Source organism: Eimeria necatrix, genomic scaffold, assembly GCF_000499385.1.
Source record: "Eimeria necatrix Houghton genomic scaffold, Enh_scaff1, whole genome shotgun sequence".
In the NCBI taxonomy this organism is placed as follows: domain Eukaryota; phylum Apicomplexa; class Conoidasida; order Eucoccidiorida; family Eimeriidae; genus Eimeria; species Eimeria necatrix.
Genome location: NW_013651811.1, coordinates 54,519 through 82,091, shown reverse-complemented (window position 1 = coordinate 82,091; position 27,573 = coordinate 54,519). Strand labels below are relative to the sequence as shown.

Genomic DNA, 27,573 nt, shown 5'->3' with positions numbered 1-27,573 from the left:
GAAACACCCAACAGCGGCAGCACCTGCAGGCGGAAACGAAGCACGAAAGAGTCTCAAGATCGGGCTAATACATGGGTCACACAGCAGCCATAACGATTACCGTGCAAATTCGCTGCGTCAGCAGCCGCCTGCAGATGCCTAGGGCTCCACGGCACAGCCTTGGCTGCAGTGCCGTAGTCACCGTTTAATTTCCGCATTTTCCGTGCTCTCCCCCACCTGCATCCCTCAACTAATGGAATTCGGACTATCAAATGAATGGCTTCTTACAGCCATTCGCCTCAGCAACGAGGCGGCTGCTAGGGACTCCGCTGGTCATCTTCCAGAGGCCTTCGAGCTCTACAAGCGTGCCCTAGAAAATTGGCGAATTGTTTGCAAGTGTACGTTGCGAGACACAAGTGCAGAAATGCCTACGCATAACACTTCATGAGGCGATCCAGATATGACGGCGACCACACTACGGCCTACGTGCTTCTTCAACCCAGTTCAAATGCTATATTTTCACTTGTATATGCATATCAAGCTGCTGGATTGTGGCGTGTGGTCTCCATTCTTTTATGTCCTTCTCAGTAGTTCGGAAGGCTCGTGTTCCCCATTCTTTTTCGATTGTGTGCGACTGCTGTTTTTTCAGTTCAACAAAATCCAACACTGAGAGAACGTCTGTACAAGCGAATGGATGGGTACATAACCAGAGCTGAGCAGCTGAAACAAATACTCCGTGGGGGACCGAAGCTGCGTATGCAACAGCGTTTGCTTCTGTGTACGGCCTCTCCCGCCCGTTCGACTTCTCCTGTCAAGCCCGTTCGGCGCCCTTTAACGCAAATGACAACCACTCCCGCCTCGTGCTCTCCCGCTTCCCCTTCTCCACACGGCACGCCACCCACTGCCACTGGAGACTGTCCCCTAAGTGCGGCCAAGTCGGACGCAGATGCGGCTGAGGGGGAACGCATAAAACAGAAGCTGGCCCGTGAGTTTTCAAACCACGCGAGGCCTGCAACTGCAGTGGCAGGAACTGTAGGAACGATGCACTTTAGAACACATGCATTAATCGAAAACTTTGTCCTGTTCTGCTGCGTGTTTCGGAATAATGCAGACGCCATTCTAACGGAAAAACCAAATTTCAAATGGTCAGACGTGGCAGGTGAGCTGCACGGACTTCAGGTTCTTTTAGCAGGCAGTAAATGAAGCTCAGAGATTCGCAGTGTGGCCTCTTTCATATTTTTTTTGCGTCGATCAGGGCTTGAGTCTGCAAAGGAGGCGCTTCAAGAGGCCATTATCCTTCCTTCTCGCTTCCCCAGTTTGTTTACCGGTGAGTTGCGTTACCATTTTCTTCAGGAGGCAGAAAGCAAGTCAGGAACACACCAAGCTGAATCGCGCGTCCATTTCAAAGGTCTCCCGGTGCTCTCAGGCGAACGGCGACCTTGGCGTGGCATTCTGCTTTACGGAGTTAGCATCCCTGCCCACTTTCTGCAGCATGAACTTCGACAGTAAAGACATTGTTTTGTAATGTATTGTGTGCTTTGCTTAGTCTGCCGATGCCTAGTGGCTACGCATCAGTCATTTAATTTCGATTCAAGACACCAAATTTATGCAACTGCTTTCTGCGCTTGAGATATATTTGGTGCGCCGCATTTCGTTCAGCCTCCTGGAACGGGTAAAACGTTTCTTGCGAAGGCTCTTGCGGCTGAGGCGGACGCAACGATTCTTTCGGGTATAGCAGTCGCCTTTAGTTGACCCTATTTGGATTAAGTAATACTCAAAATTTAACAGTCTTACTAGTTCTTCATGTTTATTTTAAAGCTCGTTGCGTGCTCGTTTTCGACTTTTCGCAGTGTCAGCGGCTGACCTCGTGAGCAAGTGGCAAGGCGAAAGTGAGAAGTGAGATGGTTTTACCCATTAGTAATCGTATGGATCAATAGCTGTGGTTTTAGCTACGTTAGACCATACGAGCGGGCACTGGTCTTCTATGCTTTGCATTTGCATTCTTGATTACGCCTGGTCGATTTATTTTGCAATTTTGTAGGCCATGTTGCAGAAATTGAATCCTTTTGGCTTCAATTCGGTTTTATCTGCCGGGTTTTTTCTATGGTGGCTTCGAGAATATTTCCGGCTTACTCTTCTTATTTATTCGCATGCTTGAAGCGGAGTATTTTTAAGTATACTGTCCTGTATGCGGTGCTGAACGGGCTTCCTTATAGTACATCGAGAGAACTTGATTGCCTTCTGTCAACACATTCACTTGGTCTTTGCAGGTTGGTCCGCTCGCTTTTTCAGCTGGCTAGAGAGCGCAGGCCATCTATAATATTTATTGATGAAATCGATTCAATGTGTGGAGGTAAGGACAGGGCTGATAAGCACTTGCTTTTGCAAGTTAAGCAACAGCACGGAATAATTGGTACATAGACATATATTAAACTTACTTTCCTGGCTTCCTGTTGCCCAGCTCGCTCTGAAAGCGATAGCGAGTCATCGCGACGCATGAAGACGGAGTTCCTTATCCAGATGCAAGGGATCAACTTCGACATGAGTGAAGTGCTTGTTCTTGGGGCAACAGTAAGCCTGCCTAGCGCGCCCGCGAAATGCAAAAGTTTGACGCCCTTAGCCCAAAACGTTTGATTCTCGGTGCGACTGGCTTATCTTCGCAGAATACACCGTGGGCTCTGGATGCAGCAATTCGCAGGCGGTAAGGAGGGCTTTACGTACTCTTGCTGCTCCTCCCTACATATTTTCGACAAGGTTTTCGTCGCCTCGCGACCGCCATATCATGCATATGGAGCGGCCATTTATTTCATGTGTTCTACATTTGAAATGCAGATTTGAGAGGCGCATCTTCATACCGCTACCCAAAGTGCAGGCCAGAGAACAACTGCTTAGAGCTGGCCTGGGCGGCACACCGCACCACCTCTCGGAAGCCGACTTCCGCTATCTTGCCAGAGAGCTAGAAGGGTCTGCTGCAATTGCCGCATCACGCCCACACTTCGTTGGCCGTGCCTGCCTACATATATTCGCCCATTTGTACCATTTTTCTGCATCTCTTTTCCCCGTGGTGACGCGTGAAGCTAGTTGTAGAAAAATACGGCTGCGAATCCTGGCCGAAAATGCACATAAGGGTGAGATTCCCAATTAAAGAACTGCAATTGTTTGTTGAAACCTTTTCAGGTTTAGCGGTTCCGACATTTCCGTATTGGTTCGGGATGCCTTATTTGAGCCCATCCGGCGATGCCGCACTGCGACGGCATTCAAGCAAGTGATGATTAACGGTTGTGCCTTTTTTGTACCATGCCATCCTGGTGAGGACGAGGTTGTGTTAGCGGTGGCGGCGAATTGACATTTGCATTTTTTTCAGCTCGTCCTCACCTCTTGCATATTCTTTTCTTTTACGTTCCATTGCTTGTGCTTCCAGGTGATTCTGATCCAACAACTCGCAAAATGGCGTTGATGTCCGTTCCAGCGGATAGATTGTTGCCCCCGGAAGTGACAATGGTGCGCGTACTTCTGTTTCCTTTTGTGCTATGAAGTAGGACTTTGTGCTTTTCTGACAATATTTGTGATCAATACAACTAAAACAAGTGTAGATTCCACAGAAAATGCTGAATGAATGTACAGGAAGACTTCCATTCTGCTCTACGCCACACGCGCCCTTCTGTTAGTCCGGAGGTGAGCATCCTCCCTGGTCTCTCCGCATCCTTCCTGAGTCAGTATCAGAATGTCCACAATGTCGTCTTGCACGCTTTTTGGATCCGTTGCTTCGCGTGCAGGACCTGCGAATGCACATTAGCTGGACCGAGCAGTTTGGATTGGAGGGTAGCTAAAAGCTATCGCTTGATTTCGATCCGTTCACTGAGATGTACTCGTTACGTCTCTCTAAATGCAGCGACGCAACTAAATTTTTTTCAAGGCTATGCACTTGCGCAGCTCCTATACACACCTCCGAATTTCCTTACAGCTTGAACTTCAGTATCCCTACATCTGGTAGCACCGTGCTATGCACATGCGCCCTGTCTGGACAGCAGCTCAAAGCTCAGTGGACTAGGATGTGCTCGAGGCTAATTTATCCTGTAATTTGTATGGAAAATCTATAGGCTAATGAGGCATCAAGACTTCAAAACTCTTCAGTTCTCCCTATTAGGAGGGCAGACGGACCCTGTATTATAGGTTATAGGAACTGCTGCAGTTTTTATATTCGCTAGGCTCAACATGAACCGTGTTCCTTGGTTCTTTAAACGTCCTCTAACCCCGCAGTAAGGGCTTGAATAGTGCATATAGTATTCCCCTGGGGCATGTTACTGCAGAGGGATATGTATTGCACAGGGATATGTAAATGCAAGGTCAGCAGGAACGTTCCGCTAATCAAAGGCGGGAAGACTATGTAATACAATCAGCTGAGTCGTCATTTTGGGAGTTTTCATGTTGCTCACGGGAAAATAAAGTAACGGGTCACTTCTACAGTCAACCCGGCCTGCATAAGCAGCGGTGCTCTACCAGCCCCAGTCCTCCCTTATGGGCCCTTGGGCGTCTTTATGTGAATTACCTAAGGTAAAATCAGAGCATGTTGGTGCATATACAGCGGAGCATTAAAGTTTCTAAATATCGCCTTCAAAACTTTAGGAAAATCAAATTTTTTTAAAAGTTGAACGAACGGAACAAGGAAACTCATTTGTGCTGGCACTGTGGGGCAACGTCTTGGGGACCCCAGGGGGCCCTCCATCTGTCGATGATGGTCACGGCCATTGATCGATTTGCATTCTGAAATTCGTTGTCCCCAAAGTAGTTGAAATGTTTGCATATAGAGGGCATGTAATGTGACGGCAGTTGATAAGACTCAGCATTACCTCCCGCGAGAACTCTACAAAGTCCCGAGCCATTCTTCTCCGACTTACACTAGTGTTATGTAGTTATATGCAGCCGGCGACGCTGCTTATTGTCTCTCACTTATTTGTACGCCCGCTGATGGATTTTGAAAGCTTTGAGCCGAAGCATTGTTACACGTATGGAGAGTCCTTTCTTGCGTGACCGCTCCGTTGACCGAGAACACGCCCACAATGGGGGCCCTGAAGGCAGTGGGGCTTCTGAGTGGAGGAAAAGATAGCATATTCGCAATGCACTATGCGCGTGAGCTCGGTCACAGTATCTGCGCAGTGGCGACATTGCTGCCGCGGGGAGACGCCATAGAAACTGACAGCTACATGTACCAGTCTGTTGGCACCCACATGACTGCGGCGATCGCCGAGTGTTTGGGTGTTCCGCACTTCAGTGCGCAAGTCAATGGCCAGCCAATCCTGACGGAAACCCTTAACTATAAACATACTGCTGGAGATGAAGTGGAGGACCTTTGTGCTTTGCTTTTGCGGGTGAAAGTAAGCGCAGATTGGCTACGTCAACAGAGACAATACAGTCCTTCCTGATTTTTGCGTTCTTTCTTTTTCCCGCACTGGGTACTTGTATTTCGAGTTCTGGATGAGCACACATCTGTGGATGCCTCCAGGAAGCCGTACCCGATCTACAGGCGGTGACCTGCGGCGCCATTTTGTCAGAGTTCCAGCGTCGGCGGCTGGAGCACGTGTGAGTTCCTGCACCAGATTAGTGAAGGGCAATTCTTTGTGCTTCTACGAATATAGACTCGGACCACAGTGGAGGCGGTGAAGGCGGAGGGCGGGGCAGGTGGCCCCGGGGAAAGGAAGCAGTCGAGTTCTTCTGTGGCAAGATAAGACTGCCGGGCTGAATTTTATATGTGTGCGGTGGGATCTGCGCTACAGGTGCCAGCGTCTTGGGTTAGTACCCATATGCTTGATGTGGAGCTGCCGGCAGGAGACCCTGCTGCGTGAAATGGTCAACTGGGGACTCCATGCAGTGCTTGTCAAAACTGCTTCTATGGGACTTACGCGGAAGCACTTGGGACATACCATTAGTGACCTTCTGCCGTACTTTGTCTCTCTAAACCGCCAGTACGATTTCCACATATGCGGCGAAGGTACGAATATGGTATATTTCTGAATGCAGTTTACAAGCCTTTGTGTCTAAATGTTACGCCTGCTTGAGTTGTAGGTTCTGTGGTTGCTGTCTGCTCTGCGTAAATGAAATTGCAGGAGGGGAGTATGAAACCTTGACGCTCGATTGCCCTCTGTTCGAGAAGGGCTCAATCGAGGTTTCAAATTGGCAGCCAATTTGCCACAGTGACGACCCTGTGGCGCCGGTTTGGCTTTTATCCCCCACAGAGTGGCGCGTGGTGCCGAAAAGCTGCGCACGAATTGCACATCCACTAGCAGCAAATACAGCCTCAGCTCCCATGAGGCTGCACGCACTTGAACGTGGGCGTTTTGAACCTTATCAGGACAACATTCGCCATGCTGTAAGCATTTGGGGTTCAGAGGAAGACGCCGACAGTGCTCAAACTGCGTCATTGAGTGAGCCACTTGATGTCCTCCTTGGGTGGCGCAAGAACAGCAAGTGGAACTTACAAGTTCAAAGTTCTTCTTCAGGGTGCATCGTTAGTGCAGATGTATGCGAGGAAAGCGCGGACGCAGATGTCTCTCTTGATGGTTCTACGGCAACTGAACCCAGAGATTTTGTTGCTGAATTGCTGAAGTCGCTTTCCTCCAGCTTGCAAGAATGGCTTGACGACCAACTGAGGACAATGCGGAGAAACTCCAGGAGTGCTCACCCTGTGCAAACAATCTGTCAAGTGTGCAGCTTAGAACTCAGTCGCACTGTCGAGAATGTGTTCATCTCAAGACGTGCAGTGCCTCACCCTATGACCTTCTTCGTCACGTCCTTGCCTCGCCGCGTTGCACTGCGACTCGCGATTGTTTGGAGTCTTTCCGAAGGCTCAGGTCCCAGCCTTGATGCCTTTTTCAACTATCCTGGTGATAACGGGATGCTTCATGTGCACAGTCAGAACCTGTGGGTACCGCCATGCGATGAAGGCGAGGCCAACGGCTCGCAGGACCATTCATTGGAACGCAGCTGTTGCACATGTCAGGGCCTGCGCTGTGAGCTGGCTTCGAATTGGCACCCTGGTGTATCTCACGTGTTCATTCGCGGCATTGATGGCAGTTTCCCTTTTTCTGGAAGGTTGCCTGACATGATTAGCAACCCCTCGCTTCGTGCCCTTGCTGGAGAGCTTGGTGAGTTAAGGAAGTCCGACCAAGGGCTACACGTGGCTTTGCAAGCTGCCAGCTCATTTGTAAACGTACAGCACGCGCTGCATCTTTGCAAAGTTGGCGGCGCAAACCGTGGCTTGCCGCATATGTTTGGGGCTCCTGCAACTTCAGAAGCCTTGAAGGACACGCAGCGGTTGCCCATAGACGTTCCTTCTTGCATTTTAGCATTTGTCAAGCTGGAAAAACCAGTTACAGAGTCGGCATCAACGGCTGAAATGCCAGGACGCTCTGACAGAAAGCTAGAAGCTGTGAAACATCTTCTTCACGGCCTTCTGGACAGCTCGAAAACGCGCAGCGCACATCTCCGTGTCAATACACAATCGGCTACCCAGACCATTGTTGTCGTTGTCGAGGTTTCGGATCTTCCGCGAGGCGCAAAGGTTATGGTGCTTCCGCTGTGGGAGGTGGCATTCCAGAGCAGTGAGACTCCCTTCTCCCGTTCGTGCTCAATTCAAGAATTGCACCACCGGGGTGATACATACAGCGCTACAGTCACAACACTGAAAATTTGCCCAGGGATCTCCCATGATAGAGAGGTTACTTCAAAAACTGCTGACTCTGGCGTTTCTTCTTGCTTGATGTGCATTTCGTTTCAACAAAGCAACTGCACTGGCTCCAGTACTCTGGAGAGCTTTTGGGGGCAGCTCGACAAGACGCTGACTCTGAGCTTGGGGAAAGAAATGGGCACCGCCCAGTTTCTTGGCTTGACAGACTTCAATAATAGCAAGAGGCCAACCACGGGGCATGGGAACAAACGGATTCATGACATATATGTGTTTTACTCCCGTCCTTTTGCATGCTCGTTTGGTGTCGATCTGAAATTCTTCGAAGAAAATTGCCGTCGTCGCATCGTGGCAGCTTTGAGTGGGACGGCATCCGCCACTTCAGAGTTACCCCTCGTTATATTTATCCCCGTTGTTAATATCGAAGGGGGGTTCTTGAAGATTGTTGCGTGCTCCATATAGTGAGGTCTAACAACAACTAGAGATAATTAGGCATGTAATTTGTGGAATTGCTATCGGGCTGCACGGGCAGGCAGGCCTCGGAAAACCACGTGGCACTGCTCAGCAGCGGCGAATACAAAGTAAGGCGGGTTTCGACTGTTTAAAAGAGCAATAAAGTTTTCTTGTTTGTGCCATTGGCCGTGGACCAGTAGTTAGCTGGCACCGATGTGCTTGCAACCCTTAGACCTCCTGAAAGTATTTTTACATTTGCTGCCAAGGCTGGGGTGAACCGAGGGGCATTGCTGGCCATAGTCTCAACATGTCGTCTGCAATTTTGAATAGCAGATCACGTAGAACTTCTTCAAATTCTCCGTCCACGTCGTGGTCAGCAATGTTGTTAAGTAGCCGTCTCATGTCGAGTGTCCCGTCATCTGAAGACCAGAACACATGGGAACACTGCCGATCACGTTTCTGAGGGAAGTCCCTTGGCTACTACTAACCAGCCGTTGGGAGTATTTGCGGCTGACTCACCGCTTGCAAGGTGGCGTGCTACCTTCTGCAGAAGCAGTTGAATTCCAGTGTCAAATAACTCACGAACCATTGGGACGTACACCTGCAGAACGCGACATGGTAGACAACGTCACTAAAGCTTCGAGCTTCTAACTCGTTGTACAGGCAGGAAACGAGAGCTTGAGTAAGGGGAAAGTTGCAATGGGTTTGGGCGCATGCAGCATTTACCTTTAACAATACATCAAACAAGCGGTGCAAAAACTTGATTAAGTCTTTAGGATTTGCCAACACTATATCCAAATCTGGCCTTTCCTCCACCTTTCCGCGGAACTCCCGCGGTAGAAGAAAATCGCCTTTGCAAACCGCACAGACACTCGCAGGCCTTGCATCACTGTATTAAGTCGATAAGCACTGCTACAAAAAAAAGATTAATAGATATCAGCTCGAGCAGAAGAGACATCGACCCAATCAATGCAACTGACCGTTTTCAGCTGGTAGAATCCCGTTCAGGATCTTAATCAGGAGGAGGTACACGTAAGCGCCAAGACCCTTAACAGGTGCCGTCAGTACCTTGTAAAGACCAGATGAGGCGCTGGGAAAATATAAGCAAACAACAACAGTATGGAGGGGTTCCCCACGGTTCAGTCGACCAAGTTGCCGCCACTTCACGCAGTTGACCTACTAACCTCCAACACTCTACTGTGCTTTCACTGTGACGAAAAAGTACTTCTCACCTGGTAGCAATCTTTATTTGATACCAGAATTTGTATAAGTTGCTGGGGTCAAGGAGGGCGGAGCGAACGTTATACAGCATGGGCCTTATAAAAGCCAGAAGAGGCACCTCCTTCCACCAATCACGAGTCAGCCCCTTACCTGTGTCGAGTTCACCAAGCAGTCGCGTAAATATATCTATATGAACCTTCATGCTGTCAACAACGGGCTGAATTGCTGAGTTCCACAATCCATTTGACACCTGAGAAACACGAACGTATGGTTAATAGAAGGTTCCATTATGAATGCGCATTTGACAACGGGCGGCTGGGGCATCACTTCACCATCAATGCAAAGAAGTCTGGTGTAAACGCCATTGAGTGCGTATATCATCTTGCGAGTCTAATTGCTGAATGCGCAGCTGAAATCTAGGCATATGCGTTGACATATGACAGGAGGGCTCCAGGAGGGCGCTACTACCGCATCTCACAGAAAGGGCAGATGCTGCTGCATTCGGGCCTTCGAATGCACTGAATGCAGCTTTGAGAATAGCATTTAGCGCTCGAGCTCTTATGGGAGTCCAGAAGATTAGCAAGAGGTTTGTCAGATGGTCTGGAATAGGTGTGCCCGTTATTTTACTCAGGAGGTGGGCACCTGCCGTACTGACGGCGCCAGCACCCTTGGCAAGAAAACGAGTATAGATGCGCTTGAGAGACCCCATATCTTTCATTGGGCTCATAGCTGTAGTGCCACTGATGGCCCCAGAAACCTCGACAGGCTCGCTTTTTTCCTCTGAAGAGCGCAAGACAGAGAGCGAGTTTACCAAAATAAAACATACACTGCAGTTCAAAAGATTATCCTTGCATATGCTAGAGAGGCTCCTTTAAAAGTTTCGCACACCCAGTTAATTTGTAGACGAACTGTTTCGACGTGCCTGTTGGAGTCACTGCCGTATCTATTTTCTCGAGAGAGGCAGCAAGTGCATTAAACGCAATGACGTAATGCTCTTGCTTTTCTCGGGGCTTTGAAATAATCTGTGCAGCCTTCTTAACAAGTCCGATAGCCTGATCTATGATTGGGGTCAACAAATTCGATAGTGCCTTTTCCAGTTGGCCAATGACGTCAAGAACACCGTCAATATCAATGACCTCACTGGAAACAAGCTGATCGACATACTTTTGGGAAAGCTGGTAATACTGGTGGCGGAGCCTATCCTCTGTAACAACGAAGGAGCATCTTGCGCAAACCAAAAACGATTGGCCTGAAGTTAACTTGGTAGATGTCATTGCTGAAACCGCTGCTATTGCTATTCAACAGCAGTTGCTCCAGAATATCGCATATGTTATTGACTGTGGGGCTTACCAAGCATTTTAATGTCACTTCCATTTATTTCTAGGAATGAAATCAAATCCAAGAGCACTTCTCCCCTCGGAGCTCTTCCCGGGTTTTGAATTTGGTGCAAGCGAGAAATTTGTACGGCGAAAAATTCCGAGATTTTCCCAAAGACCCTTTCTTTATCTGAATTTGCAAACAGAGTTGATGGGCACGTTTGCTTGTTGAGAAGAGAGCGTCTGAAGAGAATTGGGCCACAAAGGCAACGTGTTTCTTACCGCCGTCACTGTTTAATGGCAATTCACTGACAGTCACGAGTTCTTGAAGGAGCAGTGGCTGCAGTTTGCTTTTGATATTCGCTGGATGAAGCTTGTTTCCCAGCTCTTGTTTCATCAACGATCCGATGACCTCGCTCAGTCTAAAAACGATCTTGTCCGTCCAGGAAGCATTCAAACTACTTTGTGGAATGGCTGCGTCCTTGGATTGAAGGGATTTGCGGTACTTGTCCACTGCAAATACAATGACGCGACACACATATTTGCACTGTAATGGCAGCGACAATGCCCTGGTAGTCTGAAATTTTCTAAGACGGCTTACGCGCATCTTGCTGTGTCGCAAACTCCTCCAGTCGGCGAGCAACTGTCGTGACATAGTCCTCCCACATCTTCAATGCTTTTTCTGAGAAGAGTGCAGTTCATAGGGCCGGCAAACAGATATTCGTAAATTCTTAACAATCCACATGCTTCAAAAATAACAGAAAGAAGGCAGCGCACCCCTGGGACTGGACGAAAGTAAATTTGTGAGATCGCCTAAGAGCACAATGCACAGTTGTCAATACCCAAAAGCGAATTAGACTAAGTCTTTCGGAGTGTATAGCCACAATTTCGGCCTCCAAAGAGCGTTCCGACCACAAAACTGTTAGTTTTCAAGGGCGCGGCGTTTTTGCAGCTCACTCGTTGGCATTACACCGTCTCCGACGAAGTTGAAGAATTGCAGCGTTGTTGAGCGAGCTTCAGAAGGAATCATGCTCTCAAAAGACACTTTATCCACAGCATCAGAAATGGAAGGCAACAACAACGGTTTGCCGGATGAAACAACGTATGCAGTTATAGCCTTTTGTCCTTGCTCTCTCAAAGCGTCCACATTAAGAACCTTTACTGAATAGCAGAGAAAAGCACGGACAAAGGAAGGACTAACAATTTCACTAATTGATGTAGTGCCGGCATTTGCGTAACTTTCTGTACGCTGAATAGGCATGGAGACGGTCATTAGTATCTGGTGAGGAGGTGAATGGCTCAGCCTACATGCTGATAAAATATCTGGGCGTTGCGCTAAGGTATTGACTTCGCCAAAAAATTTCAATAGACCCATCTCGAAGATCCTATGAAGCGTTCTCCAGAGGCTTCTGGCTCTCCACATTGCCTCCAGCGCTGCAATGGTCGCACTTCCCCAGGCAAATAGTAGCTCCTCGTTGGCACCTGCAGCAAGACCAGACGCAGGCAGTTCAGTTGCTCTCTCCTTGATTTGCTAGTAGGTTGATCCTGGTGACAATGGAGAGGATGGCCACAATCGGGACAGCTCACCTGGTGGACTACTGGAACTAATTCTCGTTCGAAGGTCTGTCAGCAAATCATATGTACGCTTCTTCACATTATCCACTGCATCGTAAAACGCTTCCCTATTCAAACGGCGATCAAATGTGGTCTGTAGGGACTCCTTCTCAGTAGCTGAAACTCGGCCATGGCTTTCGAGTATAACCAGAACCTTCTTGAACTGGGTGCGACTGACACGAGCACCTTCTGTCTTATGAAACTCTTGTAAGAAAAGTATCAGGTCCACGTACAGTTCATTTTTTGGGTAGGCGCCGGCGATGTGATCTGCAGTGAGCACATAGACTGCTCAACCCCTTATTCCATTTTATCTACCAACAGGCAAATCTCTGAATGCATTGGTTTAAGCTCCACGAGAACCTTGATTCTGCTTCTCGATGACATGTAGCCCGACGCTTTTAGACCATAACATAACGGCCCTACCTAGAGTCGTTCCAAGAACTTCGTCGTGTTGAGAAGCTGCAAGGCACAGCGAGAGCACAAGGAATCACGCTGCATCTTTGCTGCAACAAGTAGCCAGCATTTTCCGTGAGTTATTAAGCAACAAAAAGCCCTCTGCCATGCTCTGAAACATGTCCATTTACCCCAAAGTGGTAAAAGATCCTCAGTCGTCCACTCTACTGTCCCTGTGAGGAAGTGTCGGAGTTGGTAGGATGTCCCGCAGGTCCCCATGTATTCGTATACTTCGATGCTGGATGATTTTCGAACAAGCTCGCCCTGCTGGAAACCTAGGGAATTATCAATGCAGCTCGCTCACAAAATCATAAAGTCAATCAACGGCATAACTTCCGTTCCTGCGCTTTCGGAACTGTCCCACGGCTTGCAGGCCATAAAAGCAAGCAAATCTCTTTTCATACTGATGTTCCTATCAAGTAGGCTTTGAAAGCTGGGAGAAGCCGCTTACCGCTTAGCCTGAAAAGAGGTTCGCGTGAAAGAATTATTTCCTCAGACTTCTTCCGGCGAAGCTTTGATACGCAGGTCGTTGAGGTAAGCGGCGTAATGTGCAGGAGTTCGTACTTCACTTTACTGCCAGAAACGTTGACTAGATCTCCTACGCTGACTTTTTCAGCTGATAAAACAACAAGAATAATTAGCAAGTGGACAGCGTATACGTACTTGTATACTCAAGTACACAGTGCTGCATCTAAAACAATGAGCCACTAGTTATTTGACCGCTGAGTCCGAGCACCTTTACATTTGGAGATGTGCCTGTTGGCCCGAGAAGGGCTAGATTTCTCACCAGAGAAAAGAGGCTCTGTGATAGCTACTGAAGTGCTGTCTTCTTCGTCCGTCGTAGTCGGCCTCACAAACTTGACACCACCTTCGATTTTCTCGAGTGTCACAAGCGTAGTGCCATGCCAAGCCTTGTCGCCAATTCTTACGATCGTGTCTGTGCAGTTTCAATGAAATAGGCAAGTCTCCTGAATAACGATCTCCATTAACTCAGAGACGTTTTTGAAACTTTAGATGTCGCAGGTCGCTTCGGTTGCTTACTGTGCGAGACTGCCTTCAAAACTTCTCGGATGAGGAAATTTCGTTGACTCTGGCACACAGTGCTGGTTGTGGTGCGGCTGAGGACAATATCAACATGCCGTGTTGTAGCATTAAGCCATGAGCCATATTTACTACTGGAAACCTCCTCAGAATGTAGAACAGGGAGTATGCTGGTCCACATTTCTCGAAGCAGTGCAAGACTTGAACGAGACCCCGGGTCGCATTCTGAACACACGGGCAGGCCTTGACAGTAAAGCTATGCATACATCAAAACTCGATATACACCTATAGTCTTTAGTCCTTTGTGACTTCGAATCATGCTTTGTGAAGCTCGCCTTTTGGTTCTTCAAATCTGAACAATTGGCTTGAAATCGAGTCCTCCACGTAGAGCATTTCTTCAAAATTTTTTAGTGTGACAATAGTGCGGTTGCTGTTTTTGAGCATTGCAGTTGTCTCTGAGCCCTCTGATATGTTCCCAAATAGAACATTTCCACTTAGCATCACAAGAATGGAACACGGGTTTTCGATAGATTGAACACGGAGGAAGCCTACAGGAGCTGAACACAATGCCACCAAAAAAGCACCAGCTGATTCATACTTCCACGGCAATGCAGCACTAGTGCACGCAGCAGTTTCACCTTCTGTACGTACGACAAAACATCCTACCGTTTGAAAGTGATGCAACACTCACCTGCCTTTGCATCGAGTCCCTCAACAGGCGGAGGTAGAAAGGATGCAACTTCAGTGAAGTTTACGTCCTTTTTAAAAGCTTCGAGTGCCTAAGCGAGGCATCACATTTATTCTACGTGAACAATTCGAAAACGTGTAGCCTTTAGAAAAGTCCAAAGCAGCCAAGCGCTGGTAGCAATTTATACCTGCAATTTATACCTGTTGAACAGTTGATTCGCCGCTCCCCAGTCCCAGCTTTTTAAGCCCCCAGCGAAGATTTTTGACAGCATCGCATTGTAGCTCGTAACCAGCTGAAGGCTCGCCGCGTAGTGTAATGCTCTGGCGTACTAAGAACCTAGCGAGGGGCCATGCTGTCTCCTGAGAACAAAAAAGCGCGATTTTGCAGGCGATGCAAATAAGTGTAACCCGAAATCAGACTAGGAAAGTGTCCAAGCATGCCTTTAGCATAATATGGCCCAGTACTGCCAACACACCTTAAAAAATTCATCGGGCGCTGCTTCCTCTAAAACGAATCTGATAACGGAGTTGGCGAAGGTGCTGCCCCTAGCGGAGATTTGCAAAAGAAATAGCCCCGTGAAAAGCAAAACGGTCTTTTCATGCCTATAGAGGCCTTGCTCTTGTAGAGTGCTGTTTAGGGGATCTGGCATTGCAAAACAAAGCAAAATACATTAAAAAATGCTAAATGCCTTGAATGCGCTCCAGCTAAAGTCTAAACGTTTGATATTTGAGGTTAGCAAGCCTGCTGGTAAGTTTACCATCGTAGCCAAAGGGAAGAAAACCCTGAATCAGCTGGATGTGAGCACCAGGAACTGCTTCCTTTGCATGTCGAGTTGGCTGTGGTGGCCTAAATGGACATTGTTGCTGCATCCTCATATTAAGCAGTTCTTCATTTTGCAGTTGCTTCAATGTCCCTTGCCAAACGTCGAAAGGGCGGTGCAAGACAGCGAACAAGTCACTGATATCTGAGTCTAGTTCTCTAAAGTCAGTTTCTTGAAGGCGATAATCTGCCTCGTTGCTTGAAACGAAGAGCCTGGATACCCTACCATAGATTGTCCCAGTAAATCTTACTCTGACTTGCTGTATCACGTCTTCTACCTGAGGAAATAAAGACCATTGGAACCCCAAAGCAGAATCGTAACGCCTTATTTGTAGAAAGGTGTTGCTTCGAGCTCTCTTGAAGCATTCTGCTTGTCTGACGGTTGTCGTACACCTGCAGCCCCACCTCGACGTTTGCAGCATCAATGCGAGACTTCATATGCATGAACAAGTTCGTGGCCGCGTCCCGCTGTCGGCACTCTTCAGAGTCGGAAGGTATGTCAATTTGCAGTAGATCAGCAGCTTCGGGGAGCTCATAGGTGCACGGTGCAGGCACGTCGTTCTCCTCAAGAAAGCTGAGCACGTCAGCTATTCTTTGTAGGCGCGCTTTCCTAGTGGCTACGGCCCGCCGTCGAATAGCAAGAGTAACATCACTCATTGCTACTGCTAAAATAATGATCGCAGACACTTTTGAACAAGGAATTGAACCATCCTGTTCTTCCGGAAGACGTAGACGTGCAAACAGTTTTCGAAAAGTCTGCTCGAACATGCAGATGCGGTGCATCCAGTAGTCCACTAGCGTTGTTGTGGACAATGCCTTCGCTAGGGCGCTTTGCTCAAGTTGAGGGGTCATGGCAGGCTGCCCGGTTTCAGAAAACTGCTTCACCATGGACTTCAGTTCATTCGCCTTAAGCCACCAGGCAGCGCAATGCTTGCCGCAAATTTTGCTTTTGAAATGCTGTTTAAGTCCAAGAACCGCTGACTCTTCCCTTTCCCTGCGAAGCAAGTACGCTGCATGTGCTGTTTTGGAAACTATTTGTTCTGTTTGCTGGAGAACTACCATGTGCGCCGGGTCCACTGTCGTAGTTCCACGGGCTTTGGGAGCACCCTGAGAAAAATTCCAAGCAGAACTGAAATTCTGATAGAATGCGCTTTTGGAAAAGACAGTTAGCGGTACCCTAAGTCTGAAGCCCCTGACAGAGTAATTGTCTTTTGAGATATTTTCTCGATTAAGCAGGGAGAACCAACAAAAGTACAGCGTGCATGACGTACAGGAAAAAAGGTTTTTAGCTCCTTTAATGATTCAGAACATCTGTTTGGGACGGCGACGGATTTTTTTCGGTTTCGCCTGAAGATTGAAAAAGCTCTGGAGAGTTGGCTTGGGGAGCTCGGCGCTAAGAACGCACGACTGAGTTTTAGGCCCGTTTCAACTGGAAGCCTCCAACAGGACTGTGCGAGCTCATTTGCTGTGCGTTGTGTCCAAAACTGTTCTTCCCGGGAGTTCACAAATTGCGTGTTTGAGATGATGCTGAGGTATTCGGCATGCAAGCCATTAAGGAATAGCCACAACCAAGGGCCTGTTAAGGCGTATGTCGCCAGTTCTGAACGGCAGCGCAACAGAGTCATTGGAAAAAGAATGTTGAGCACTTGTGGTAGGAAGATTGCAAAATGCGGGTATATAGCAGGTTATGTGAGCCCAGGGGAGCACTGGTACCGAGCTTCCTGCCGCTGCCCTACGTACCCGGCATGGCATACTCAACCATTACAGGAAAGTCACGATCGTCCCTGATAATGCAGGCGCGGCCTGTGTAGCAGTCTTGTACAATGCTTTGTCCCACTTCGAACTCCGCCATGAAGTTATTATCCAACTCAAGAAGGGTATTATACGCCGAGCGCGCATCGGACAGCATCCAGTTGCCATTTCTGAGTTTGCTGGTTTGTTCTGAGAACTTGCCCACCCTTATTGACGTAGTTTCTTCCTGTCGCACTTTAAACTGGTACGATTGTTTGTCTTTGATTGTGCATACGCCTGTTGTTGCATCCTTTCCCACATATTTAAAGTGTCGGCGCTGCGTATGCTGGTGCGAAATTCGATCTCCGTCCTCAAATCCTGCAGCAGAGGCGCTCCTCTTTATTTGTAGTAATAGTTACTTCGCATTGTTTGGAGTACACCGCAGAAGTGCTTGAAACGCTAATATGGGTGCAGAGGGAAGGCCAACTTTGAACACTTACTTCGAACCACATGGAGACTGGCATCAGTGGCAACCTGTAGCCGGTCGGCATTTTCAAGCAAGAACGTGCAGCGGTCTAGACGCTCAACCACTCTGTATATCCCGCCATGTGTGGGATCCTCTTCATGAGGTATGCGCACTAAGTGGCCTCTGGGTAAGCCTGTAATGAGAGTGTTGAGCAGTAAGAAACCCGTGCTTTTCCACCTGACGCTCTTTAAACGTGGCACATCTAGGTCATCATACGTATGTAATCTGCGACAGTTGAGACTTTCAAAAGGCAACTGCACTTTGTTCCTACTTGCTGTAAGCAGGAAGCGCTTGACTTCGTCTAGATCAGGAACCTGAGCCATGAGGTCCAACTTCTCATAGTAGTCTACGAGGGCAGTGTATTGTGCATACGCCTTCCCGTAAAATGAACCACGTCTACATCTTTTGTTCCTTGTGCTGCCCTGAAGCCTCTCCAGTAACCAGTTCTCGAACTCGCGAGCGAGCTTACGTGAATCCGATTCGATCAAAAACTGAAGAAAGGCACCTGGGCTCTCAATGTATAAGGTTCTTTTGTCTGTAACCGAAGTGACAGCAGGAGGAAGTTTCTCAGTGTAACGTTCTTCCAGTTTGCAAAGTTCTCTGTACTGCAACCGATCTGACGAATTCCGTAGTTTCAGAAAAGAAGCTAAGAGGATCACAACGGGAAGGGCGCCTGTGAAAGTAGCTCACGTGCATAATCAAAAAACGTCTCCTGCATCCTCTTTAAAACATGGTCTATGCTAGCAGCCAAGTTGAGTTCCGCTTCAACCGCTGACGCCATCGTTGCCATATCACCGAAGTCGGGTGCATACTGTTTAACTACCATCTGCGCTTGATCAGCAACATCAAGATCTAGCACCTCCCACCTTATATTTTCCACAGACTCGCTGCAATTCAGAATGACTGTCCACGATTCCTCTGAGACGACACACACATAGCAATCTTTCAATGCTAGGATGTATCGTAACAATTACTGTTGGAGCTCTGTTAAAGATTTTGCCAGTATCCCAGGATCTTACTGAAGGGCTTTCCATCAACGCCACCTGCGAGCATTCGAAAGGTACGGAAGAAGCTGATGAAAATTAGGTCTCTGCATCATCCTAATGGCTACTTCTAAAAAAGTATCAACTGATCGTGAAGCGGCTTCCTTTGAAAATCAGATGTAAGGTCTCAATCAAAATATTTTGGTCTAAGGTGGCTGCAACTGCTCCAAGTAATCAAAAGCGTGTAATTTCCCTAGTTTCGCATGCCTGGCTCTACAAAGACTTCCAGGAAGTCACATACATATGGAAAATGTTACACGAAAAGAGAAGAAAGGCCGATTCGTGCAACAGAGGAAGCTGTGCAAGTGGTTTGATACCCACTTTGTCTCAGCATGTTTTGTAGATGCCTCCGATCAAGGTTGTGCCATTCTGAAGTATCTTGCTCTATTCGCAACTTTCTTGCCTCTGGGTACGCAGAGTGCAGCAGTTTCTTAGTGAGGTGCCATTCTCGGAGATAGTTAATTGTTCCTTGCATGCCTCCTGCGGTAGTTAGTTGGAAGCTTAGGCCTTGACTAAAACGCTCGATGATCTGCTCCACAATGTCCTTTGAAAATAAAAATTGTAGTATATGAGATAGCGCTGTAAGATTCTGAGAGCTTACTTCGTCACTTGAATATGAGATTTGCACTCTATTTGCTGGCAATCCTTCCCACGGAGTCCGTTCACGATACGTAACGCTTCCCTGCTCCTGGAAGTAGTTCAAATACGACTTCATTTGCCTCGTAGCCTCGCACTGTATTGGGTCAATGCGGTGCAACATGTGCAGTGGCCTTCCTACCACATGCACCATCCTGCCTTTGGCCTTGAAAATTATGGTCAAAAAATTCGGGTCTTCCCCAACTGGCTTAACCGTCATAGATATCTTCGGACCATGGGATTTCTGGCAGCATCATCAATAGAAGAAAGCAGCTATAGCATTATGCCATCATGCAGAACTAATGTCAATTTGCGTGTAAGCACTTGTGAAGCGAGCTCCTTGTTGCGCCAACTCTGCCAGGAAGTACCTTAAGCCACCGAAGCAGACGACCCCAGGCTTGCCGAGCGAGTGTAGCAAGAGTCAAAAAGGGAGACAGAAATTGCTGAGGTGCCGCACGCATAGAAATATATAAACAAAGTTATTAACATAATCTGCTGACGGATAGCACATATTCAATGTAAGCAGCTCTACAGCCAATGTATGCACTAAACAAATAGATTTTGAGACGCCGTGCGCTTTGAAATTCTTGTTATATTTGTATCTGCACTGTCGGAACCGGCCAGCACATGCGTGTGACAGAACATGAAAGCTTGGCGTACCTTTGCCCTTCTTACTGCGCCTTTCCGGAGTCTTGCAAAAAGGCCTGTCTCTTCCGAAGATAGAAAATGCTGCTGCCCTGCATATCCGAAGGCTGAACGCGCCGGCCGTAGGGTCTTCGGAAACGTTTGTAGAATCGCCGTAGTCTTCTTATCGGCAGGGTGACGAAGCTCTATTTCCAGGGGAACAGCCTCATCAGAGACGGACAAGACCAGCTTATTGCCTGCAGAGGCAGCCAAAATAGAGTATTGACCAACGAACAATCTGCATCTATCTCAGAGTAGTCAAAGTCATAAATGTAGTGGTGGGATCCCCGCAAAAAGAACTGCACTCTGCCCTCTACGGCCAAAAGGCTTTACCGGATATTGAAGTGAAATACACTGGTAGACGGACACAGACGCTGTTTTCTAACTGAGCGAAGCACTGATTGATCAATTCCCATGTCATGAAAGATTTTGGTAGGTTCACGCGGTCCAGTATTGCCTTCAGGCGAGGGCTCCCTATGGACTGCATAACAAACGAAACAGGGCCCACAGGCCAGAAAAGTCAGCAGCAAAGCCAGGCTTGCAGACTTTAAAGTTTCCCGCTTAGGGACTCCCTGTACTGGCCGAGCGCAGATATATTCAAATGTTGATAAGGGTACCATGGCTGCCCAGAGAGAAGCCAACCTGCAAACGGCCAACGAACTGGCTCATGCATGTGCCCGTTCCCGGTCTGATTATTGGATTTTCCAACCCTCTTTGAAGAAATGATACATATGCTGCTTGTCGCAGGAAAAGTAAATACATCTGTTTCATACGAGAAGCGTTCCTCCAGCTCAGTTCGTATGAAGAATACATTTCGTCTGAAGGCAGCGGACCACCGGGCGTGCGTTCTGGAAGTTTGCCTGCCTACGCAAGTAAATGATGAGCTACAGGGCATATGGGCATATGAAGAGCTAGAATGATACGTCTTCCTAGTTTTGCTCTCTAGATACCTTTAGCCTCCCAGTTGCTTAGCGCGCCGATGAGTGGTCTCCAGTCAGTGGCGACCAAGGCTCTGTAATCGACGTCCCTGTTTGACCACTCTAGTAGGTTCGGCAGCTTGTGAGCGTAGCTGTCCATCAGCGAAATAACCAGGTCCTAAGGCGGTTCACCGCATCTTGCCGACCCTATCGATGGTTCATCTGTCGCTGCACTATGCAAGGAGTGACTAATGCACAGCGCTGGTAGGTAGATCCTAAGGCAGCAGATGGCCTGGTCAAGAGAAATTGTGCAATTACGAACTAGAGTCCAAAGGCAACAGTTAATTTACCTGAGCTTTGACACTAAGGGCGCTCGCAAGCGGCCTCACGCGGTAGCTGATGAGAGGATTCCAGAGGGCGGTAATTTGGTTCATTAGAATGGGAAGAGCCATAGATTGTAAGGATAGCACCAGCTTGTGGTATGTCGTACCTGACGTGCGAAGCTCTGCAGTCACAAGACAGCTGCGCTTCGCCATTGCCTGATTATGTATGGAAGGGCAAGATGAAGACTAGAAAAGGGCCCGTGTCGCAGCCCAGGGCGCTTACCCGATGTAAATGCATGGACAGGAGTCTCTACATGACGCAGGAGGAACACGAACGGGTATTTCGACTTGAACTCATCCATGCTGATGCTCTCCGTAGAAAAGTTCATTAGCTGTGGGCCGGAAGGCCCCAAAGGCACCAGTGCACGATCTATGGTGTCACCCAAACTTTGGGGATTAAGCGCACTCCTTACAGATGTCATCATCTGGAATATGCCAAAAAGCACAGCCATCTATCCTCTGAGTTTTATGAATGCATGAAAATGCATTAGACGGGAAAAGCCCTCCAATTGTCTACAGCAGCCCTACCGCTTCTTTGATGGAAGCAATCATGCTTGAATGCGTGAAGCTATCAATGCGTTTCCTGTCATTCCGAATGAACGTAGACAAACTGTTCTCCACTTTATCTGGAAGCTTCGCCCCAGATATAATTTCGGCGTAGACATTATGCATCCAACGGTTCAAGAAAAGGCTTGTCAATGTTCCAACAACAATATTTGCGAGACCTGATCATAACAATCGCAAGTGACGAAGCGCTGCAGCTCCCTCCATTAAGCCAACAACTGCTTCGGGAACTCCCGTACCGCAGCTCCCCTTGGAAGTGTTCTATGTTTTAAAAAGGTGGTAGTAAATGTAGGCTTGAGTGCGCACCTGCAATTTGGTTCACGTTGCTAAAGAGGAAGCCAAGGCCATAGGCAACGGCGCATGCTCGAAACAGGGAATACAACTTGTAATACGACGATATGACCAAAAACCGATTTTTAAGCGTAGTTTTGCTTATAAATGTCCTCACTGTTCGCAGGAGGATGCCTAAGGCACGAATTTCCTTGCTCTTTAAAGCAGTGTTTCGAACCTCAAGCGGGATCTCAGCTAATTACGGAGCAAAAACAGCACATATGCGGCACATTTCTACAATAAGCACACAAATGCGCAGGCAAAAGTGAGAAATTCCCGCAGCAATCACCATATTGCAAGAGTTCACCTGCGTAAATGCTCTAAAATAGCCGGAGGAATATAACTCACCGTTATGTAAAATGTCATCTATTTGGTTTTGGGCTTCCGGCTGAACGCTCCGGGCTGAAGATACAGCGAGTGCACACGCTCATATGCAAGTCTTCACTATAAGTGGGACCAGCAGAGTTATAATAATTGTGTCGCATCTATTTGGAGACAGTTGGAACAGAGGGCAGCTTGAGGGAGCCTCACAGCTTGCCAGTTGAACTCCGGAAAACTCTTCATTGCTATGCTTCCCACGTTCAAGCTTGTGCCCTGAAATTCCATATGAGCACATATTCATTTGTTCTACTTACTAGTTTTCTAAATCTAGGCATCTGTTGTACATTTGCTGGGAGCTGCGGTCAATGTGATTTGCCTCTGTTGCATTCTAGCCTCCACTCTGCCGAATCGTGTGCGAAAGCAGCGAGAGCAAGAAACCGCATGATGGAGCAAAAGCAGGTGACTCCACGCCGATTGCATTGACGCGCTTCTAATGTTGAAACTCTCTTGTGGACTCACCGCTAGTGATTGGTTCCTCTGAAGGGGCATAGGAGAGTGCGAACGATCCAATGGTACTCAGAGACGTATCGCCACCCCCCTGTAATTTAGTGTATCTCTGTAATCCATTGCTGTCCTTGCCAAGATGCGGGGAATGAAGTTGTGTGTTTTGCGTAGACATCCCCTCCGTTGGCATGACCCACAGAGCCAGCACAACCAGATGGCCGAACCGGCCCTGGCTCGCTGACAACGGCCACATGCTTCACTATCCGATTAAGAAACAAATATACGAGGAGGCGTTTGCCGCTGAATTTCTAGACATGGGACCGCAGTGACCGTTAGAGAAAGTACAGGGCCTTGTTGCTACCCTACTACGGGGCTCAGAAAACAGATTTCAAGCTCCAAAGTCGTTCATTGTGAATCCTAAAGAGGTCATTTTAAAACCATTTAGCATTTATGCGATGTAAATTATGTGTTGGGGGATCCGCTGCCCCAAGCCAAACAGGAAACCGCTGCCGACACTCACGTGCTGAACTGAGCGCCCTTGGATGGTACGGGTGGTCAGGCACACTTCTGCAGAGGGTCTAGTGCAGGATGTCCGGTTCAAAATCTCTGAGGCCAAGAAGTATATACTTCATATAATTCATTATCTCTTATTTCGACTGATTTTATGGGGGCAGCAGGCCCCAGACGCGTGCTGTTCAATTTGGCACTGAAGGCTGCCCGTGAGCAGTAATGGGTGGTTTTGTGTAGGCGTATGAGCCACTGAAACCTTTGAGAAAGCGCCAAGTATTTTTTATAGCTTAACACGCACAAATATAATGTAAAATTTGCCAACAGAATCTTGAGCTACGAGACTTCGACAGTGCTTGAATGTCTGGAAACAATTATGGACGCCTGCAGCGGTCTTCCCTTCCCCACGAAAAATGCAGTTACAAAACGGAATACTCAAAGCTGCAAGTTTCTAGCGAAAGCCCCCTAACATTGCACTCTAGAGGAATGTGAGGCTTGTTCCACCTCAGCAACCGCAGCAGAGTGGGGTTGAGGTGCGATTTGGGCAACCACTCACACTCAGCAAACTCCCTGAAGTAAAGTTATTGAAGTTCTTCGTCTGAGCAACAAAAATGTGGCAGGGTTCGATTCCCTCGCTGTTCCGGTATAGGAAGAGCTGTTACGTAAAGTTCAACTGCTGCAAAATGTGCACCATACAGATAAAGATGAGCCAGCTGGCTCTCCAGTTACACGCAAGCACGAAGACTGAAGAAGTCCCATTTTCGCTTCTTATTCCTGTTCAGTAGAGCTCGCCGTTCTTGGTAAGGTGCTCCTAGCGACGTGGCCACAAAAATGGTTCCTCCATTCGCCATGAAGTATTCAGACTGCTCATCCGTGTAAGTCAAAGACTAGTGAATGTACAGGAAACGCTTCAAACGGTAGCATTTGGGAGGCAAAATCCAGAATAACGTCATTTGAGGTGAAATTCCCTTCATCAATTAATAGAAGGGGCTTTCTCTGATGTTTTTAGCATTTTGGCAGCTCACCTTCTGATCAAAAGCTGTCGGTGCAGCACCCAAATTTCCCTCTGTAAGCTTCACTGTACACAATGGTTTCCGGAAGAATAGAGGAAGGCAGCTTATTCTACAGTCTTCATTGTCTTCAAAAGAATCAGTGCATGCAAAGGGGAGCAGCGAAAGTTTGTACAGTGAGGCAGGTAAACGACTTTAACCAGTAAAAATCCACGTATCAAATAAGCATGCAAAGGAATTCTTGAACAAACGTCTGGAATGCTTAAGACTTTCAGCTTGATAGTTGGGATTCTCATGCCTGCTTGCGCGGAGGCTCCATAGTTCTCGTCGCAAAACTAGCTGATGCCTCAGTACCCCCGAAACTCAATGATAGAACAGCGTCCCTTTCACAATTTACACCTTAAAAACTATAAAGAAGAATGTCTCAAGAATTGTATGACGTACCAATGTTTCTCCAAGTAATTTACATCGCTATACAGCAACAACGGACACCTGAGGCACCGTGGCGTATGTACACTCCTGCTGAAACGTACAATTGCAATTGTAAAATTGTTTAGTCCCAAATTTGCTCTTTGCCCTGAACGACAACAACAATGCATGCACGAACATTATTCGCCATTGTTTTCGCATGTTTATCCCATCAGAAGCCATGCGTCCTCTATGCACAGGGGGTACGCGTTCAGGCTTCTGCAAAAAGTGGGACAGCAGAACGCTCGCTCATAGCCGCTTTTTCACCGAGATCGAATCTTTTTGGGCGCTCACATCCTCAGTTTGTTGCTAACGTAGTTCTCTTCGACCGAATTCAGAGAGGTGCGCCTGAATGCAGTTGTGTTGCGACGAAGCTCGGCTGTGCAGCTGATGACGAGCGCCGTAGGCCCTGTGACAGCATATCGGGACGGCTCAGCGCTGATACTGTCGGGTGTCAAGGCACATCTGATTTCCATTAATGATGCAACGCGCCTTGTTCAGTTAGGACCTGCCAACGTCGAGGGATTTTTGTCATCAGATGCTCCGCTTTCATCAGCTGGTGTCAACGAGTGGTGAGTGGTGATTCATCTTCCGCCTCTTCCACAATCCTTTTAGAAGTATTGACCAAACTTGCTTTAAGGCATTTGTCTCGGCTGAGCACGTTCCAGGACGGCAGACCATTGGACGGCATCTGGTCTTACACAGTAAGGCGAAGTCCCATGCTATTCTCATTCACGATGAGAGGCATTTCTCGTTACCGTAGTCTACCAGCTTTTGTGAAGGGTCGTCGGACACCTTTCTTGGAGGCCACTGGTGGGAATGATTGTGTCAATAGTTTCTTAGCTGCATGGAACAAAAGCCAAAGCAAACTGGCAGGGAAGACTGTCCATGCGGCCTACTTGGATTTACCAACACACAACAAACTGAAGGTCAAGGCCCGGGTCCACTTTTTCGACAAATGGGAAGGTAGGGATGCATATTGTTTCGTCTGCTGTTTCCACTGTAGTTCACAGATAAGTAGGCGAAAGCATCTATGTGAAAATTAACGGCAAGATAGTGTGGACAAGTAAGAGCCGAGCTGACGCCTACACAACCCACGGCATTGCCTAAGGTACAACCTCGTTAAGGGTCATGGAATTGGTGCCCTCAAGTGAGTAATATGCAAAGTCTGCGACGCATGCGTCTACCTACAATGCATGAAAATGGTATTTCAATTTCCTTCAGAGGTCCAGTCAAGTGAGTGCGAATGTCTCACTCTAAGAACCCCCTGAGGTGCACAGCAGCCACTAATTACCAAATGTGAAGATATGCGCGAGACGTGGAGTGGACAGCTGCGGCCACTCGTATCCTGACAGACTCTCAGTCAGTCATAATTCAATACACTGATGAGGCAGCAAAATGCATAGCCTTTTAACTTCTGTTGTAGGTACCTGTTGAAATAGAGCAGCATCACACGGGATCGGCGCTCTTGATGGCTTTTGGGAGGTCTGTTAGCTTTCGCTCCCCTCATTGTCACCTTTTCCACTTCGGTATCACAATTTCAGCACAATGCCAAAGAATGCAGACCCGTGCTCAGCTTCTTGGGGTGTAGACGACGTAGCGATATATCTCCATTAAGCAAATACAAATGGCTCATGTCTGTGCTGAAACACTACGACGCTGCGGTTTTTCAGTCACAGCGCAGAGTTTGCGCATGCGTGCTATGCTTTTTAAGCCTTTTGTGCAGCTGCCTCCAGCTTCAGTCGCTTACCTTTGCAAGGCCAGCATTGCTCCACTTCCTATGCCTTACATGCCGGTACCGGGCTCCTGCTACGAATCATTTTGGGTCATGGCAGCTTCGGCGCTGCCCTCCCTTACAGATTTTGTCTAAGCAGACCAAGGCCTCTGTTGGCACTTCCTAACGGGGGTATCGGCACATGCTTATTCAGCTTCAGTACGAACTATGCCCGGTCTGCCACGACAGAAATGTGCGAAGCACATCCCCCACCGCTATCTTGACTCATAAACGAATCGTCTGAAGGGACTAGCCCAAGGCAAGACTAAACAGAAGAAGTAATCACGTCCTATAATATATGTGAAAGCAGGTAGTACGGAAACTTCAGGCACAAACGCCACTCTTTTTCAACACTTGCGTGATGAGACCATCAAGATGCACTAACTCGGATACAAACACGCCGAGTCTGCAGTTAGGCTCCACTGAGACTGAGAATAGCGTTTCATACACTGCTCTCTGCTGTACTTCATCCCGATCGCACACAAGAAATATTTCGGCCACATCATACATTAAAAATCCTATGTGGCGCAAGTACCTCTAGGCACTTCAGATGGCAATAGCTAAGTGAATACACCTCAACAGCACTCCAGACTCTGCGGAACCTTGAGTACGAGAACACGTTTTTGCAGTTTGAGTACCTAGTAGCTATGTGCTTCAATGCTGCAGATCGAAACATCCAAAATGGGGGTGTTACAAGGCACTGAGTGATGCTGTGGAATAAAGACAATGATTGGCCGCTCCCATCTTACTCTTAAGCCATCTTTCGACCAGCGAGCCACTCAAAACGCAATTACAAGCAAGCGAATTTTGTCTAAGCTGAATCGCAAGATAGCGTTCAAGGTCACCTGAACTTTGCCGCTGCAGTTGAGGCGCTTGGAACAGTCTGTGGCAGTGATTCTTCTTATTCATG

At 47.9% G+C, this 27,573-nt stretch overlaps 4 protein-coding genes across 4 annotated transcripts; 2 read left to right on the top strand and 2 right to left on the bottom strand.

The window, feature by feature from the left end:
• Window positions 1-669: 669 nt before the first annotated feature.
• ENH_00026480 (vacuolar sorting ATPase Vps4, putative) lies at window positions 670-3,809 on the top strand (the record flags this gene model as incomplete). The annotated part of the gene is made up of 10 exons (XM_013577989.1): window positions 670-1,138; window positions 1,235-1,306; window positions 1,830-1,875; window positions 2,250-2,332; window positions 2,441-2,550; window positions 2,643-2,680; window positions 2,812-2,943; window positions 3,157-3,287; window positions 3,401-3,480; window positions 3,756-3,809. The coding sequence occupies 10 exons, from the start codon at window positions 670-672 to the stop codon at window positions 3,807-3,809; spliced, it is 1,215 nt and encodes a 404-aa protein (XP_013433443.1).
• A 1,230-nt stretch (window positions 3,810-5,039) lies between these two features.
• On the top strand, window positions 5,040-8,122 carry ENH_00026470 (YLR143W-like protein, related; the record flags this gene model as incomplete). Its single annotated transcript, XM_013577988.1, has 4 exons — window positions 5,040-5,354; window positions 5,616-5,693; window positions 5,806-5,968; window positions 6,084-8,122. The coding sequence occupies 4 exons, from the start codon at window positions 5,040-5,042 to the stop codon at window positions 8,120-8,122; spliced, it is 2,595 nt and encodes an 864-aa protein (XP_013433442.1).
• A 240-nt stretch (window positions 8,123-8,362) lies between these two features.
• On the bottom strand, window positions 8,363-20,962 carry ENH_00026460 (hypothetical protein, conserved; the record flags this gene model as incomplete). The annotated part of the gene is made up of 29 exons (XM_013577987.1): window positions 8,363-8,532; window positions 8,633-8,714; window positions 8,840-8,964; window positions 9,094-9,203; window positions 9,346-9,584; window positions 9,813-10,114; window positions 10,257-10,538; window positions 10,933-11,163; window positions 11,252-11,332; window positions 11,608-11,811; window positions 11,959-12,132; window positions 12,238-12,531; window positions 12,688-12,723; window positions 13,169-13,333; window positions 13,505-13,654; window positions 14,450-14,537; window positions 14,922-15,088; window positions 15,204-15,536; window positions 15,646-16,372; window positions 16,771-16,792; window positions 17,002-17,374; window positions 17,497-17,655; window positions 17,794-18,057; window positions 18,213-18,440; window positions 18,542-18,565; window positions 18,887-19,445; window positions 19,862-20,082; window positions 20,253-20,366; window positions 20,836-20,962. The coding sequence occupies 29 exons, from the start codon at window positions 20,960-20,962 to the stop codon at window positions 8,363-8,365; spliced, it is 6,051 nt and encodes a 2,016-aa protein (XP_013433441.1).
• Window positions 20,963-21,313: 351 nt separating this feature from the next.
• Window positions 21,314-23,157, bottom strand: ENH_00026450 (hypothetical protein, conserved; the record flags this gene model as incomplete). Its single annotated transcript, XM_013577986.1, has 6 exons — window positions 21,314-21,610; window positions 21,714-21,910; window positions 22,056-22,196; window positions 22,428-22,481; window positions 22,611-22,673; window positions 22,920-23,157. 6 exons carry the CDS (start codon window positions 23,155-23,157, stop codon window positions 21,314-21,316), a joined length of 990 nt encoding a protein of 329 aa, XP_013433440.1.
• Between the last annotated feature and the right edge of the window lie 4,416 nt (window positions 23,158-27,573).